This window comes from Trematomus bernacchii, unplaced genomic scaffold, assembly GCF_902827165.1.
Source record: "Trematomus bernacchii unplaced genomic scaffold, fTreBer1.1, whole genome shotgun sequence".
In the NCBI taxonomy this organism is placed as follows: Eukaryota; Metazoa; Chordata; class Actinopteri; order Perciformes; family Nototheniidae; genus Trematomus; species Trematomus bernacchii.
In genome coordinates this window covers 10029118-10046256 of record NW_022987828.1, presented here as the reverse complement: position 1 = coordinate 10046256, position 17139 = coordinate 10029118, and the positions used below count along the sequence as shown (strand labels likewise).

At 40.3% G+C, this 17139-nt stretch overlaps 1 protein-coding gene across 1 annotated transcript in view; it reads right to left on the bottom strand.

Annotated features, from left to right (window-relative positions):
* Nucleotides 1-439: 439 nt before the first annotated feature.
* The window catches only part of pcdh15a (protocadherin-related 15a), a 159696-nt gene continuing 142996 nt past the window's right edge, over nucleotides 440-17139 (bottom strand). Inside the window, exons 31-36 of the mRNA XM_034151808.1 lie at nucleotides 15902-15910; nucleotides 14554-14673; nucleotides 7361-7385; nucleotides 6496-6569; nucleotides 4781-4895; nucleotides 440-1919 (exon numbers count right to left, since the gene is read on the bottom strand). Of these exons, the coding sequence (XP_034007699.1) occupies nucleotides 1305-1919; nucleotides 4781-4895; nucleotides 6496-6569; nucleotides 7361-7385; nucleotides 14554-14673; nucleotides 15902-15910 (958 nt within the window). The 3' untranslated portion in view covers nucleotides 440-1304. The remainder of the gene's footprint in view (nucleotides 1920-4780; nucleotides 4896-6495; nucleotides 6570-7360; nucleotides 7386-14553; nucleotides 14674-15901; nucleotides 15911-17139) is intronic.

Here is a 17139-nt window from a genome sequence, read left to right as displayed (position 1 = left end):
TTTAAAAACATGTTTGAATTGACAGGTGAAAGAGTGGGCTCAAGAAGATGTCAGTTTCTCAGACTGCCTGGCGTACTTCATACTGTGTTTCAGAGATACAGTAACTACCCATATCCCTATGTTTGGTGACTTGTCATTTCTCTTCTGTAGAAAGTGAGCACACTGCATAGAGAAGGACTCTTTCTGACAGACCTCTTTCTGCAGATTTTGTATTTTTATGAACTTGCTGCATAGTTCTAACACTTTTTGCTCCATTATATCCAACTTTCATCCCTATTCTCAAGGAATGTATCTTTATAAACACAAGCATTTTTAATATTTCCAAAACTGAGTTGCTGTTAACATTACCCCCTTTGCAAAAGCACATTGACATTGAAGTAAGGATAGCGTGGCCAATGCCTGAAATTATGCTTTTCAATACACATGTAAATAGGGTTAGAACTTTATTGTTGAATCTCGTATATTTTTGGATAGTCCTTTTCCACCTCTTTCTGGAGCCTGATGCGTCAGTTAATAAATTACCATGAACAGAGTTAATCTGCATCATATAAGGTTTGGAAAATACCATATTCTGTAGTTACAAATGTCCATATAAAACACCATGATGACACTGTCATATCTCTGAAATACAGCGGTAACAGTCATGCGGATATTATGTCTTTAATGTCATATGTTAGATTCTCCATCCCTGTTAGATACAAAATAGACAAAAATAATTTGATATATTTTTCAGAAATCTTCAAAAACATTGTCAAGTGATCACAACATAAAATAATCTGACAATCTTAATCATTTGCGATTAAAATGCTATTAGCAAAATACGTTTTCTTTGACTTTATCATAGACTATATTATCACAATTTCTTCATATACACACCTTGATTTCTCTGTAAATATATTTAGTGAAATGAATAACAATCTCTTTAGACCTGTTTCAGGATAAAAAAAAGTGAGGCTGGTAAAAGAAGGTAAAACATGGTATCACTCAATAAAAGAGGCGTATCTGGTGTTCTGATTAAGGGTTTAAAACAAAAACTCAAGTACTATTCACATAACATTTCAGATTTCTTTGAGGCACCCATTGCCTTGCAGCTCTATATTTCCATCTTATTCAAACGTTTAGTGAATATAGGCCATAATGTATTATGGTTAAATAAAATTTGACTTGAAGTGCAAGTGTCGTTGACAGTGGTTGGAGCTTATCCAGTTGAGGCACACCATTTTTTCATGATCATTTTCTTAACAAAAACAACATGATAAAGATACGAAAACAACAAAAACTAAAATAACTTTCTACATGGTCAGTCAGAGTTTTGTCATTGGTATGTGTAGGCTGTTCCAGGGTCCCATCCATAACTCCTCCTCGTCTGATAAAGTGTGGTCACTGTGGGACTCCAGTGTCTCTCTGCTGTCCTTGTGGTTGTCAACCGAAGTCTCTTGCTCCTCATTGACAAACTGGCCACTGCTGTTTCTGTCAATCAAGACCTTTGCAATATTGGTTTTGGACCCAAAACTTTTAAGATCGTTGATGGAGGATCCAAGGGAGCCACAGGAGGGCCGAGTGTTGAGGTTGACGTCCACATTAGGGGGAACACATGTTCCTGTTCCATTTTCTGTCTCGTTTTCTGTGCCATCAATGCTAATAATGCTAGAGGGTTCTTCATAAGTCACACCCAACTTGTCTAGTTTTTTAAAATGCTTACCAAGCCGACAAGGAGAGCCCATATTCAAGTTTTTTGGGTGAGGTGGCCTCCTAGTTCTGACAATAGTGCCGTTCTGTGCAAGGTAGATGTTCCCGTTGATGTTGCTGTGGCTGTTGGGGAGTCGGTTCCTCTGCGTCTCTGTGGTGCTCTCTTCTCCTGTGGAGCTGGTCTCATTCTCCTGATCTACCACCAGCTTGATCCGTGGCTTTTTCCCAGGCTAAGGAGGATAGAGGGAGTCAAGGTCAATATATCATTTTCTTTTTTCACAAGGTATAGTATACACACGTTTCTCGATAGCTAGCTGAGTTATACTCTACACCCAGTATCAATATAACAGTATTCACAGTATTTTACTCCCTTGTCCCAGAAAGAAGGCCTGGATATTTTTTAGGTTAATTTAAATGTTTTTTGGGGGAATGTATGCTCACATGTATTTAAGGACTATCATGTGCTGAAAATGCCTAACCCAAAACCATTAACACATACAAATACTAAAGTCCAATCCTTAAATGGTGGCATTACAGTAATATATATTTTAAGATACATTGTTGTTCTACTAAAGCACATCAATTCAAACATGAAAGAATATCCTTTGACAACATGAAATCCAATTTTTTGATTACCTATCTGCAGTTCTGTTAGAATTGAATCTACGGCGAGAAATCTATGGACAATAATAATACTGTTCCCAGAAAGTAATCATTTCAAACTCACAGAAAAAACACTCAGTTAAAGCAGATAGTACTGTCACATGCAAAATCTCACAGCAAAAACAAGAGCATAATGTTATACAACATGTAAAGGCATCAAAACACCAAGGAAACATCAAAGAGAAGAATAAGTCAGAGAGGTAAGAAATAGAGCAGAGCTCTGATCATTTGCACCAGGAAACCACAAAAGTGTTTTGCTTAAGGGAAATGAGGAAAAGGTGGAAGCTTGAAACACTGTAGTGGCAAGCAATAATTCTTCACTCCCATGCAAGGGTAATTGATTTTATTCACTCTTACTTCACAGTGGACCATATCTCTCTAGAAGGCAGTTGAGTTTCCTTCAGATTCTGAATCAGCATCTGACGTTGTCGAGTCTTTCGATGCACTGCCAGATCCGGAGCCACTGACTGAAGATTTGTCAGAGGAGATGGCGTCCTCGTCCACCTCAGTGATAGGGGACAGTCCTCCGTATGTCTCTACAGAGGTGTTACCAATGCTTCTGATATCAGAGCTGTAAGCGGGACCAGTGTAGGGTGCAGAGGGCCCAGGGTCTCCAGACGCCTTCCTGGAACTCCCCGTTGATGCGTCATCACTGAGCTCGCTGGCTGACTCTTTGCTCTCGTCAGCAGTCTCAGAGTCTTCCTCGTCTTCTTCTTCACTCTCCTCTGTAATTGTGTCCTCAGAACCACGGCTCAGGCTGGACTTCTGGGAATGCCGGCTGCCACTGGTGGAACGGGAACCAGCTGTACCGGTCTTGTTGCTCAGGGAACTCTGGTCTGTCATCTCACTGACGGATGAAGACCCACCAACGGACTCTGACTCAGACATTTTCCTCTGGCTGGACCCTCGAGATAAAGAGCCTTCACTTCCTGACACTGACTCTACCTCGCTGGCGGTCCCTGTTCCTGACTCGCCTTCACTGAGTTCTTCACTAGACTTCTCGGAGGTAACTGCGCTTCCTGATGATCTGGTTCTATTTGATGACTTAACACTTGAACCAGATAAAGACGCAGAACCACTTGTGCTACCACTGCCAATTTCTCTGGTACCACTCCCACTCCCGCTGCCACTACCGCTGCCACTACCGCTGCCGCTGCCACTGCCACTGCCACTGCCACTACCACTGCCGCTGCCACTTGCACCTGATGCGCTGCTTCCCTTTCTGGACTCTGTAGCTGATGATTTCATGGAAGAGCGGGCAGAAGACCCACTTTCTCTAGTGCTCCCTGAACCCTCTTCCTCCTCAGACTCTTCATCAGAATCTTTCTCTGTCCCTGAATCTTTTTCTGTGCTTGTTTCCTTCTCTGTTGCTGTGCCTGTTCCTGATTCAGATTCTTTCTCAGATTCAGACTCTTTCTCAGAGTCTGAATCTTTCTCGGTTTCTGATTCTTTCTCTGTAGCCGACGACTTCTCTGACTCTGACTCTTTTTCCGAATCTGATTCTTTTTCAGTCCCAGATTCTTTCTCACTGATAGATTCCTTCTCCGTTTCTTCTCCTTCTGATTTGGACTTACTTTCTTCATCAGAATCCCCTGGCTCCTCATCAGGCTCTTCCTCTGAGTCCACAGTGCTTTCATTGGCATCATCACGGTCCAAGTCTACTTTCAGATAATCTCTGTCAACACTGCTTGTCTCAGAGGATTCCCCATCAGAGTCTTTCTCCTTACTGCTTCCACTTGCACCTGCTTCTGGCTCACTCTCTGTCACACTAATTGACACTTTAGACTTGTCATCCTCACTGGCTACTTGTGAAGCCTCCTCGTCTCGCTCGCTGCCTGTGGCCGAGCCCTGGCTCACACTACTCTTCGACTTCCTCCGTATCTGCAATTTGTTGCCTAAGTTGATTTTCCTGAAAACTTTACCGAGCTTGCTACGCGTATCAGACTTTGTGTCGATTGGTCCCACAACTGCTGGTCCGCCTGTCAGACTCTCTTGGCTGTCAATGCGGCGGGCTGACATCAGTTTGGCATAATCCTTGTCCTTCTTCCCGGCACCAAACATCTTGAACATCTTGGCTTTCTTCCATGGAGATTGGCCAGAAGGACCGGCATCAGACGGCTGTACTCCCCCCTTGCTAGCTGCCAGGAGTTTGCTGAGTTTCATGACAGACTTCAGTCTCTTGGCAGCCTTAGAAGGCTCGCCCCCCTTTGCTGGCTCAGCTTGTTCGATTTCATCCCCTGGCATAAATGCAACCCTCTTAGATGGACCTCCACCACGGCCCCTGCCTCTGCCCTGGTCCTAAGACAGTCATATTTAATTTAGCAATGATTTCAATCAAAAAGCCACTATGTTAATACTGCTGTTTAAAAAACACACACAATGTTAAGATAATCTTTACATTATCACGTAGAGTAAGGAAAGGGCATACCTCAGTGCCACGAGGACCGTAGTAATACCCATCATCCTCCATGATCACCTCTCCATATTCATCATACCTTGGAGGTATTAGCCTCCTCCTACTGCCATACTGAGGAATGTCGTACCTGAGAAATAAATAAAATAAATGTGAAAAAAAACAGAGTTTAGAAAGAATGTGGATTACATTTGGCATTAATCGTTTTATTAATTCCTAAAGTAAACCAGCAAAAATAAGTTAATGATTATTTAATTAATCTATTAATCCAAGTTGCTATATTACACTGCCCCCATTCACTGCTGCTTTTGGTCTTTTTTTTTATTGGCAATATCTTCAACAAGATAGTCAATAATTTCTGTGAAGATTAGCAAAAATCACTAGTATTCACTTTGTAAGTTGGGAGCAATATAATAGAGAAAAAGAAAAGGCGGAAACTACTTTTCCTAAAATAAATATAGATGAGTACATATTCGCCCATCTTTGTCAAAGGAGTTTAATAAATTACAAAGATGCAAACACATGCTGAGATGGGAACTTGTTGAGCAATAATTGATGCCTAAAGCCTATCATCAAATATGGTTGCATAACTGTTCTCCAATGTGCTGTTTTTGTATTATTATTCCAGAGCATGTTTGGCCTTCATCAGGGGAGTATTAAATGTGACTATTAATCCAACCAGTTAGAAGAGAACAGTTTCACCATATGCCATTTAAGTCACTGAACAGTTTAACATTTTAATCATAAAACTATTTTTTCAGTGTTTCACGGTTATCTGCATTAGTGTGGTAGATGGCCTCCAACAGTTTGAATGTTGATACTCTTCTTACTCTATAATAATACATTAGGGAAAAAGACCAATGGTAATTTTGTCTTGAGAACATGATGAGGGGAGCTTACAACACAGCCGGTTGATTGCTAAATGATAAGCATGACGGCTGTAAAAGTGTGCCACTCAATGCAAACAGAACATCGCACATCAAAGGCATCGGGTCACAGTGATGGTACACTCATTGGCAATAGCAGCTTTTATAACGAACTTTGTGACCTAGTATTCAAATATAATTACATTTTGTTGCGAATGAAAGCCAGCGTATTTCAGACAACCTGAGCAACAGCTGTGGTAATTTGTAGAGCTTAGGTAAGGTAAGTTGGTGAGTAACTACAGGCAATTACCAGACTTCATTTCCATATGTACATTCATCAGATTTAACTTAACAGTTTTAAGCCTTTACAAGTGCAAACACATCTTCCTGTTTTGATAAACTTGTGGTGCAAGTCACCTGCCGTAGAGCGGGAGCTTTTAATGAATAACAATTTCTCAGCAGCTGTTAAGGCTTTGAGTTGCATGTTTTTCCTCTTTAAACCATATGGGCTATGTAACAGGCACGCCAAAACTCCCTCTATTCATTACACCATGGAAAAACACTTCCACACACTGAGGTGCCTGACTCAAGGCAGCATAATTGATCTCATTTGATGGGAGTAGAAAGGGTAAATGCTCTGATGATATGTACAGCTCAAGGAGAAGCACAAGTGATGCTCATCATTTATTTTTTCGGAAATATTCCCTCTATTCCTCAAGGATCTAAGAAATGGGAGCTGGAAGGCAAGGTCACAATAAATAAAGTCCTAACGAGGTTATTTTTATTTTTTAGCAATGGAGATCACTTCCTGGATGAGAGAGTATGACTGATGAGAGATGAGACGGTCATGGGCTGCATGCTCACCCTTGGTCATAATTATAGTAGTCCTGTGTGTAGTAGTCCTGGCCCGGGTCGATACCTGACTCCATTGAGAGTTCCTGTATTTCAGAGAGGCAGAGAAAGAAATTACTCAGCACTCCTCAGGGAAAACCAGAAGAAGAAGAGCAGCAGCAGCACACAGGGTGAGTAATACAGCAGAATGGACTACAATCCCTGTGAATTAAGAAAAGCAGGAGGGTTTCTACCTCAGGTCTCAGAAGAGATGGCCTCAGCAGTTGCTGTTGCTGCCAAAGATTAGTACAGAAGAAGGATAAGGTAATGAAAGGAAGGGAAGGTTAGGAAAGACACAAACATAAGGAAGAGTTCACTTTACACATTTCAGATGTAAGTCAAGCTAATGCAAGCCTCTTTTATGTGCATCAATAATATATCTATGTGATCCCAATGAAGGAGCAAGGTGAAAGATCGATTTTATACTGATGGGAACACAGCAAGGAAAAGAGGGAAGACGTAAGCCAGGCAGTTAAAGTAAGTAAGAAAAAAATGCAACAGAAAAATAAAACATCTTGTGTATGTCCGTTACTGGTCGTTCATTATTTGAAGGTAACAAGAAAGAGTTTTTGTTTGGTGATTATGTTTTGTTTTCCAACACTCACATTCTTATCTGCTATTTGACAGAAACATTGGGGACTACGACAGAATTGTGAATTAAAGCTAAACTGTAATGTCAGTGTTAGAAGTCCTATCATCAGGATCTCATCTTAATCTCATTCAGTGCTTTCTATCAAGTGAGTTGTAGATAAGAATAATAGGATGTAAACTGCCTGGAGATGGACAAAATCTCTCCCTGCAACAAAAATAAATAAAACATCACAACAGGAATGCTTACCTGTCTGCCATAGCCTCCTTGCCTGCTGTGTGCCGCAGAAAGGAGGGAATAAAACAAATAATGAATACAGATTGGCAGCAAAATATTAAGTGCTTTAAGATAAATGAAATGTTTGGTCTACAGGACTAGCGTGTCTACATTCTGCTGACCAGTGAGGAAGTTTCAGCTTTACTTACTGTGCATTTTTATGTGTTAAATTACAGAGTTGCAGATATTGTTCAGTTTTAAAAAAGGGTGCCTTAGGCCACAATGTTATCGTGCTGGTGTGGGCTGTTTCTCCCCCCCCCCCCCCCCCGTTATCTCATCCAAACAGGGAGCAAAAAAAGATACAATAAATGCAAATAGCAAAGAGGGGAGGAAGATTGGAATTCGAAAAAGTCCGTGTTTATACAGACATATCTGGAGAATCTTCGAGCAGATGTGAAAAGGACTTTGTGATTCATGGAGGAATTACTGACTCAAACAAAGTTAATGAAATTGTCTTTGCTTATCACAAATAATGTGTCAGTCCTTTCCAACAGACAATGCTTTTTAAGCTAAATTGAAGTAAGCTAATATTAGGATTCTCAAACGCATTAAAAAGTACTCAGGGCAGCTCTTGAGGACAACAGTGCATCTGCAGTGCTTTTAGTACAAGTCAATGAGAAACTGCGAGTAATGGAGCAGACCGGCTGAACCCCTCCAGTTTCACAAGCGTACAACTGTAACCTGTCTGGGCCCATAAATAATGACGACTTTCACACTCTGATATATGGCCAAGCAATGATGTGAGCTTCCTCTGGAGAGCTGTAATCTGTTATTATGGGCAGGGACCAGGGGACAGGGCACCGCCATATGGCCACACCTCCCAGGCAGAGAGGATGATGGGGGTGGGATCTGATGGATGACTTGTTGGCTTGGCTGCTGGCTACTGCTTCTTCATGAAACATCGAGAAAAATGACCCAGTGGACAGCAGCCGTAAGAAGTTTGCACAAGGGCTTGGGGGAAGATGGGTGATAAGGTAATGTAATAGAAAAAGAGGTGAGAGAGGTGAGCTCAGAATTACAGCAAGACTTGAATACTGATGAACCCAGTTTATCATATTGATAAAAGTAAGGTTATCTTCAAAAATAACTAGCTTCACATTTTCCCACTACATATTTCTATGTAGAAAAAGCATATAAATACGTTTTCTTATTCTGCTGCCATAAACACCTTAAGAAACAAAACAAATATAACCACACTTTTGTAGCAGAAATCATCAATAGGAATAGTTTAGAATTTTAGGAAGTATGCTTGTCAAGAGTTGATACCACTCTCCTGTGTGAGAGAGCTATTGATATTCTTATCAAACTCTCGGTACAAAAGCGAATCAACGTATTCCCCAAAATGTTGAACAATAACAAAAATATCATGCACTATGAGGTGTAAGAGCAAGGGGATGTTTTAATGCAACAAAGGATCTCTCTGATAAGCATTTTGTGTGAATATGAATAATAATTAACCTAATCTATTGTATACTATCTTAGGTCTTTGTTTTGTATTTTTTTCAAAACAAACTATTATGGTTAATTTGAGACAGAACATTTCTACCCAAAGCATACTTTTAGTCTTAAGCTTGGTAATTACTTTTGATTCTTTTTGACTGCAATGATTCATCAGCCAGGACACAATAGAGTTTGATCAAAACCAGTTGGAAACAATGGAATATAAAGAATACCATCCATTAGGGCTCACTGTTCCTTGGGTTGAAAAACTGCATGTGAGCCGCTTGCCTTTCTAAAAAAGAGATTGCCCCATGTAGTGAACATGGAATACAGAATTAGCAGGCCTTCGATCTGCCCATCGGGGAATGTGTGATGAATCAAACATAACATTGCTCTGGAAGGGAGGTATGCTAAGACCATTTGCCTTAGGGCATGGAACCTAAAACAAACACATGAAGGGTATGTGGGAGAAAGACAGCGGAGTGGAAGTAAAGCACAAAAAGGAATAGAGAGGGGGACAGAGGCCGCATTGCAATGAGTGTAAAGAAGGTAATATAATCTCCCGAGAACCACAAGAGAAGATTAACAAGAAGAGGCTACGGATTGAAAGTATTAGAACTAACTACAGGGGGAGAGGAAGTGAGATAGAGAGAGAAACACAGACAAATGGTGAAGGCAGAAGGTCGGAGAGAAGGGAGACAAAAGGAGAGGGTAACAGTACTTGACAGTCCCACAGGCAGAGGCCCTAGTTAACGATTGATTGGTTCTCTAATTAGCCTTTTCCAGTGTGCAGCCGAACATCACAGTGACTACTTTATCATGCTGGGAGGATTTCTGTAGACATGTGAAAAGGCGGGTCCCCCAGAGGTTAGCTCTCCTCGTTCAACATGAGCCGGGAGACCCTGTCAATGTGTTTTTATAGTCGATGTTACAATCAACATTAGAAGATGTTCTCACTTAGAAGTGCATAGCCCCATTTTATCTGCATTCAACTGTATTATATTTAACTAAAAGGGTTTCCTGTAGCCTGCCTTAGTGTTGTATCTAATTTGTTCAATTTACATGCAGTTTATATATTCCTAGATTTGCTTTTTTTTATGTGTATTTTGTTTCCTTGCTGAGGGGGTGGATATGACAATTAGTTGTCTCTCTCTTTTGCTGTTGTATACATCTGTAAGGATAGTGTCTTACATCCATCCATCACAGTAAGTAGTTTGTTAAAAACACCACTGCAACAACATCCTGAATATGTTAAAAACACAAATATGCAATAATCCTTTTTAAATTTTTCAAAGCTCATTTCATAGCATTTGCATACCTATGGGACATTCTTAAACGCTATGTAAATTTCCCTCATTAAAAAAAATAAAACATCCGACATTATGTTTTCTTCTTTTGCTTCATTTAGATTCTGCACAGAGCAACAACATACTAAATGCCCATGCTCTTCGCTTATGTGAAAAATAACAAATTAAAAATCAGCAATATGCAGACAGTAAACGGTTGAGGAAACAGACCCCAGGGTTGCGGGAATAATAAATGTAGCTGTTTAGTGAAATTTCATTTAAGTAGCTTTAGTTAAGAAGTGCTTATGCTAAGATAATTAACTGAAATAACATGCTAATATCATGATGAACTGACTAAACAGATCATTCAAGGGTATGGTTATCATAGATCTCATAGCAAATGCACTGAGCCAAACTAATGCTGTATATGCAAGCCTCTTTTATGTACTAATACAAGCCTGGAAGCAAATCGTATGGCAGAGCTAAGTACATTTCTTGGCAGGTGGCACTATAATTAGATTTCCAAGTAAAAAAGCATTATTTCAGAAAGACAAACAGTCAACATTATTTTTGCAAAAGCTTAAACTGAATACTACCCACTGTGCAGAAAATAATGATTATTAAGTAACAACAGAAAAGCAGGCATGTACATGAATAAATGGAAAATATGAGCGTGTGGAGACAGAGAGAAAAAGTCAAAGCACTGTGGATTGAGAGTCCTCATCTCTGTTTGGGCTTTTCAATTTCAATTGGCTTGGCTGCTGAGTGTCTCCTTCCATATTCAGTTCACTTGGTCCATTTTCAACACGGTTCATACTTGTTGTTGGGTTGATTTGGCCTGCAAAGCTGGAGTTGGTTGCTTTTGGCGTGCTCTGCTTATCGCAGGGATCAGAGCTCTGCAGTCTGTTAGCACCTTCTGATTCTTCAGTCATTTGTGGTTTCTTATTAAACTTGGGCACCTTGCAGGTTTTGTCGACTTGGCTGTACAGGTTGGCAACAGACCTCTCTATCTCGGCTAGATTCTCAATGTTTTTCAGGATCCCTTTAAGCTCCCTCTTCCTGATATCAGCTTGAGATTGGTCAAGACGGGGAGGATGTTTTCGTTCTGAAACAGGGCGAAGTGAGGACACGGGCGGCAAAGTGGTTGGGAGAAAACGGACAACTGGGCGCGAGTGGTTGCTGATAGCGGGGAAAGGTAAGGAAGGAAGAGGCGGTGGAGGTTGGGGCGAAACCCGTTTATTGGCTGGAGGAGGAGAGGATTGAGGGGTGTTTTCAGGTTTAGGAGAGCAGAGTGTTGAAGGGGGAGAAGAAGGTGGACTAGAGGGAGGAAGTGTGGGTGGGGCATGTGGAGCTGGCCGCGGAGGAGGAGGCGGGGGATTTTCTGGTGGATCTGGTATGATCTCCACAGTGATCTGACATGGTTGATCTGTCATGTCGCTGGGGCTAAACTTCCTCAGGCCGGGTGGAGTCTGTCTCTGACCAACCAGGGGCAACGAGTCATCTCCCTGAGCAATAATGATGCTGGGGGGCACATCCTTGCCCACAGAGGCGGGGCTGTAAGAATAGTCCATGATAGAGAACAGAGTTTCTGAGGTCAGCTCCAGAACATCATCACTGTCTCTATCACTAACAAGGATGGTAGAAAGGGAGCCTTGGGAGCCCCAGTTGTGCTTGAGGGTTTGTTCCAGGAGGGCCTGCTGTTCAAACTGCCTGGCCTGATCACGGACTGACAACTTGGCCTCTGTGCTGCTGTTCATGCAAAGTGTGCTCGAACTCTCTAGCCTTCGCCTGCTGCTCATTTCTGCTTGGAGTGTTTGAAGCTCCCAATCGTCTGGGTCCATAAGTGATGGTCTCCTTGGCCCGTCACAACCCTGCAGCCCCACGTGAATGTGAGCAGGCATCGACCAGACACTGTCTGACCCTGCTGAGTATGGGGGAGAAAAGGAGAACCGCTTTTCAGAGGAACTCTCCGCATGTGGAAAGGCCTCAGGACTGCTGAGGGGGCTGTTGTCATCGTACACTGGGTTGTGAGTGGTAAGTGGGTTGTGATCCGACAGGAAGGTCACGTTGCTCTCTGACTTAGGCAAGTCGACATGCAATGATCCGTTGCCGTGGGCTGCCATGGAGCGACAGGCAAAGTTGCTAAGAATCCTCTGGTGGTTCGCTTCCGCAATGACAGACTTGTTAGCCCTGCGCCAGTAAAAGGTTGAGGTGAAAAAGAAAAAAGACTTGAAACAAGTGAAAGTTAAAGGATGAGCAAAGCAAAAGAACAGAGGGTGAGGCAAAGCAAAACTGCTATCATTTTATTCTGCATCTTAACTGAAATATGACCCTTAGTATTGTGACTGTTATTAAGAACATCTGCACACCCTGGTCCAACAGATATATGCTTGTTTCTCAATTTTATAAACATAGATTAGTTTTAAATAACTTTCTAAGCTTATGATGAATAATACAAATCTGATGCTCTTTAATATTGAAATAGCAATTATGCCCCAAAATAGGCTGGGCTATGGTCTTCAGATACAGTTTAATGCAATTCATTACCATCATTAAGCCATATTGGATGCATTAGTGCAATCAGTCACAACACTAAAAGATGTGAAAGTAAGGGCGACATAGCACACAAGTTGTTAATATCTAATGGGAAGGTACTGTAGAGCGGAAACAGCTATAGGCATATCTACTTAAGTGCACTACCGCTTTTCTGACTACATAGTAAGGGGTTTATTGAAGCTTTGGAAAACGGCTACCATCTGTTACCACAATTACAATGAACTATAACAGGATAGGCCATTTTAAATTGAAAGGGTATTAATAATAAAGGAATAATTCTAGCATAGGTACATTTACAAAAATTGTATCTATAAATTGAATATGCATATACTCAGCAAGATAGATCCCATTTGGTTTGGGATTACTTACTGCAGTCTGAATCCAGAGAGACAAGGGAATAGAAATGATGGAGAAGATAGAAACACAGACAGATGGTAAAAAGACTAAAGCAGAAATGTCATGGATGTGGAAGCGTAAGCTCAAGGGTACGTCAATACTGTACTGATTTATTTGCTGTGTGCATTTGAGAATATGCAAAACCGTTCACACACACACACACACACACACACACCCCCACCCCCACACACACACACACACACACACACACACACACACACACCACACACACACACACACACACACACACACACACACACACACACACACACACACACCTTTGTTATAAACATGCCGTTTCAAAGTCTTTTAATGTGGTTGTTTATAGGAACTTTTCTTGTTCCTAGCGCAGGCTATAAAATAACCCCCAAATAAATGTTGCTCGGCAGCAATACGATCCCCAAGAGAGCTTTTCTCCTACTACAGAATCAAAAGCTTCTGCTTGTTGTTGAGTGTGGGTCAACATCTGTTGTAAAGATTCTTTACAGCTTGCCGTTAAATTTACATTTTCAGTTTTCGACAGCAATAGTGATGGTAGTAGTAGTATTTCTTTAAAATGATGTAAATGAAAAGGATTAATCCTAGCAGGGCAGCAGTTTCAATTCAACCTCATTTAATCCGCAGACATTAATATTTCATTACACTTTAGGGATACTATTATAAATTAAAGGTGAAATTGGATAGCAAAACACTCTGAAAATAAAGGTAAGCTCAGGAATCATTCAATGTAGGTATACATTGTTGGAAGATTTAAAGTAATTTATAAAAATCAACGACTAAGCACAGGCCATATGTTGTATTTGTTACATCTAACACTGCCTTACAGCTGTTATTACTGTTTATTATGAATCATCAGCTGAATCATGTTTTCTTTTTCTCCAAGATAATACAATTTACAAGCAACCTGTATTCATCAAAAGGATCAGTTATGGAGATTTGCATAATCAGATATATACAGTGCCTTAAACATGCCTTAATCATACTACCGAATAATATTGTAAGAAGAAATCAAAATGTTAAAAGAAAATGAAAGGCTATCTTGTATACCTCAATACACTCTTACCTTTAGAGGGTTGTGCACAAATGTATACAATGTCAAATATGAGCACATACATGCTCTAAAATAAAATAAAGTGTAATCCCTAGTTGTGCAGCAGCATCCATTCCTGTTTTCAGACATCTAAAGTTGGAAGACAAAGAGCAGAGCGCCCCATTGATGCAGGCACTGATGTGTCTAAAGCAGCAGGTGGAGGACTAAGGTCAACCTGCAGAGCTGCCAGCTGTTATTAGGAGGCATTTGATTATGAATTCTCAAGAAAAGTTGGTGTGAAAACCAGGAAAATAGTGTAGTGTAGCATTCAACCGGAAGGCATTTATTCTGAGTTATTTCCCCCAGAAATGAAAAAAGGGACCTGCAGAGCTAGTTCCTGGTTATCATAGGAATGGGTGGAATGGGTGAGAGATAATAAAGGGTCAGGTTTAACCTACCTGGTGCTGTCGCCAAGCTCCTCGTAAAGGTTAGCAGTGGGAGCAGCTGCTGGAGGTGCTTTCCCTCCTGGTGGTAAAGCCATCTGAATCCTGGCAGTTTTGGCACACTCTGCCTGTCGCCTGTGCAAAGTGTTAACATTTACAATCACCCAGATATGTGTTTCTAGTCCACATGCAAAAAGGAATAAATGAGAAAAAAACGAACTCATACTCAAGCATACAAAGAAAAATCAACCCAACATAAAAGTCTTTGCCTCTTTCATATTTAAACTAGTTAAGAATGAACCACACTGTTTCCTCGAACAGTGTGGTTAAAAAGTGAGTAGAAGCCTGGCACATCACTTATGCATGAAGTCTACCATGAATTAACCATTTGTTATACAAGGCATTTTTGCTAAAAAGAAGCACATGCAGTAAGAGGCGGTAAAACTAAAGTTACTGTTATGTTCAGTTTTTAAAATAAAAAAGAATAACTTGATTTTGTTGGATGAGGATAGCGAACATCTATTCTTATTTGATATAGAGCTACAACTTTTTACCAGTCGAAGAAGATACTACAATAAGTACTGAGCATTGGAATAATATGTTTACTTAACTCACCAAACCTTTTAAATGGATTGAAATCTTAAGGTTAACATGCTAGCAAACCAGTCTACTGTTAGTCCAATATGTATTGCCATTTTAGATTGTTATCAAAATTGTTGTATCTGTCTTTTGTTAGCTTGTTTAACTCTGTTCACCAACTGCATATTAACCCTAAAAGTTGCACAGTTTTAGAACAATGAGGTTATGAACATATTTTAATCAGATCATAAAGTTTCTTTTGAGAAAAATACCTGTAGATATCCATGAAGTTCGTAAAAACAGACATTAAGTATTCTGACACCTAACAACTGAAAGGTCATTGTAGATGCTGCCATTTGTTTTCAGCTATCTATTTTCAGAGTTACATGCTGTGCAATTATATTTTAACTAGCAGGCCTGTGAGAGATGATGGGTCACAGATCAGAAGCTTTCAACAGAGTGACGAGCGTACTGTTAGAGGTCAGTAAGCGGGTATAAGCGCAGAGATATAAGTCTTTTTGACTTTGGGTTGATTTTCTTTTCGAATGTCATCAGCTTGATATGAAAATCATTCTATAAAGGTACAAGATAAATTAGTGTTGCTTTATATTATATTCTGGAAAACATTTAAAAAAGGGTGGCATTATGTAGCATGCATTTATCTCATTATCTTTACACATATTTTAATCACTAATGATTAATGAAGATGAGAACAATTTGACTCCTCACACACACTTGATACATGAAAAGCGATGAGTTGTAAAACACAAGAATAATTACTTACTCTTTGAACCTGGTGATAGATTTTGATTCAGAAAAAAGGAGAGGAGACAGAGGAAGAGGGAGATAGGGGACAAAAAAAACAAATAATTACATCATTTGGCAAGAGCGTAACCCCAAACAATGTTAATTGAATAATGGACGTTATTAATGCAATCCTTACACAGAAAATGAAAAATCTTTGTATAACATATAATGTTTTTCTCTTTAACCACAAAACAGGGAAATACTTCATGCACTTTCTTTTCCATTTCTATGCAAAGCAGGAAGCAGCCAAGCCTCGAGCAGTGACTGCAAGGCAACATGAAAAAGTGGACATTACTTTCTTTTTAAGTGTATCTTCTATGCTTCATGTCACCATTACTTATTCAAAACAAAATTCAATTATTCCACATGAATACACAGATACACTTTTAAAATATAACGCTCGTTCCAAAAGGTTACAGCAAATTGTGTTAACACAAAAAATGATTTCCTAAATCAGTTTAATTTTCACGAAAGTAATGACGCTACCAACAAAGTGCCATCTGCTGTGACAGTTTGTGTGTTAGGTCTAATGTCACCACGAACAGCTTTCTGCTGTGCGTTTAGTCTGTGGATTTGCGTAAGGACAGCCACTCTGCCCATCTGCCGTCAATAAACATTTCCCAAACATCCCCATTTAGGGAACATTTGCAGCATGCCAACAATTAGACAGGATAAGGTTGTGCGACCTAAGAGTTAAACTACCTCACCTTTAAAAAACAACCATCATACTTCTGTAAACTGCACAATGTGTGTGTGTGAATGAGAGATAATGCAAGCCAGACACTGTTTATTGTGTGTGTGCCAAGCAGATATGATTAAGTAGCGTGAAGATGCACTGTGACGGTCACAATTGGCTGTAGATATTTGTCACAAATGAGTGTTAATTAATCTGCTTTCACAGAGCATGAGCAGGAAGATTAGCCCAGCAGAGTGCGCAGTCAGCATATCTTATGAGAGAGAGAGAGACAGAGATAAGAGGGCGAGAGAGAAAGAAACACAAAAAGGCAGCAACAAAGCAAGGAGTGCTCCCGGTTTATCTTAAATACTTGACTAATACACCTTTCAACCAAGCTTTTTGTGGTTTTGCTGGGTCTATTCCAACATGCCACAGGGTACAGGATCAACACAAAGGTTTAAATTACAGCAATAAATATCCGATTGGTATGTGAAGAGCAAGCGCTTCAACTAAAACCGGGTGTTACACAAGTCATCCAA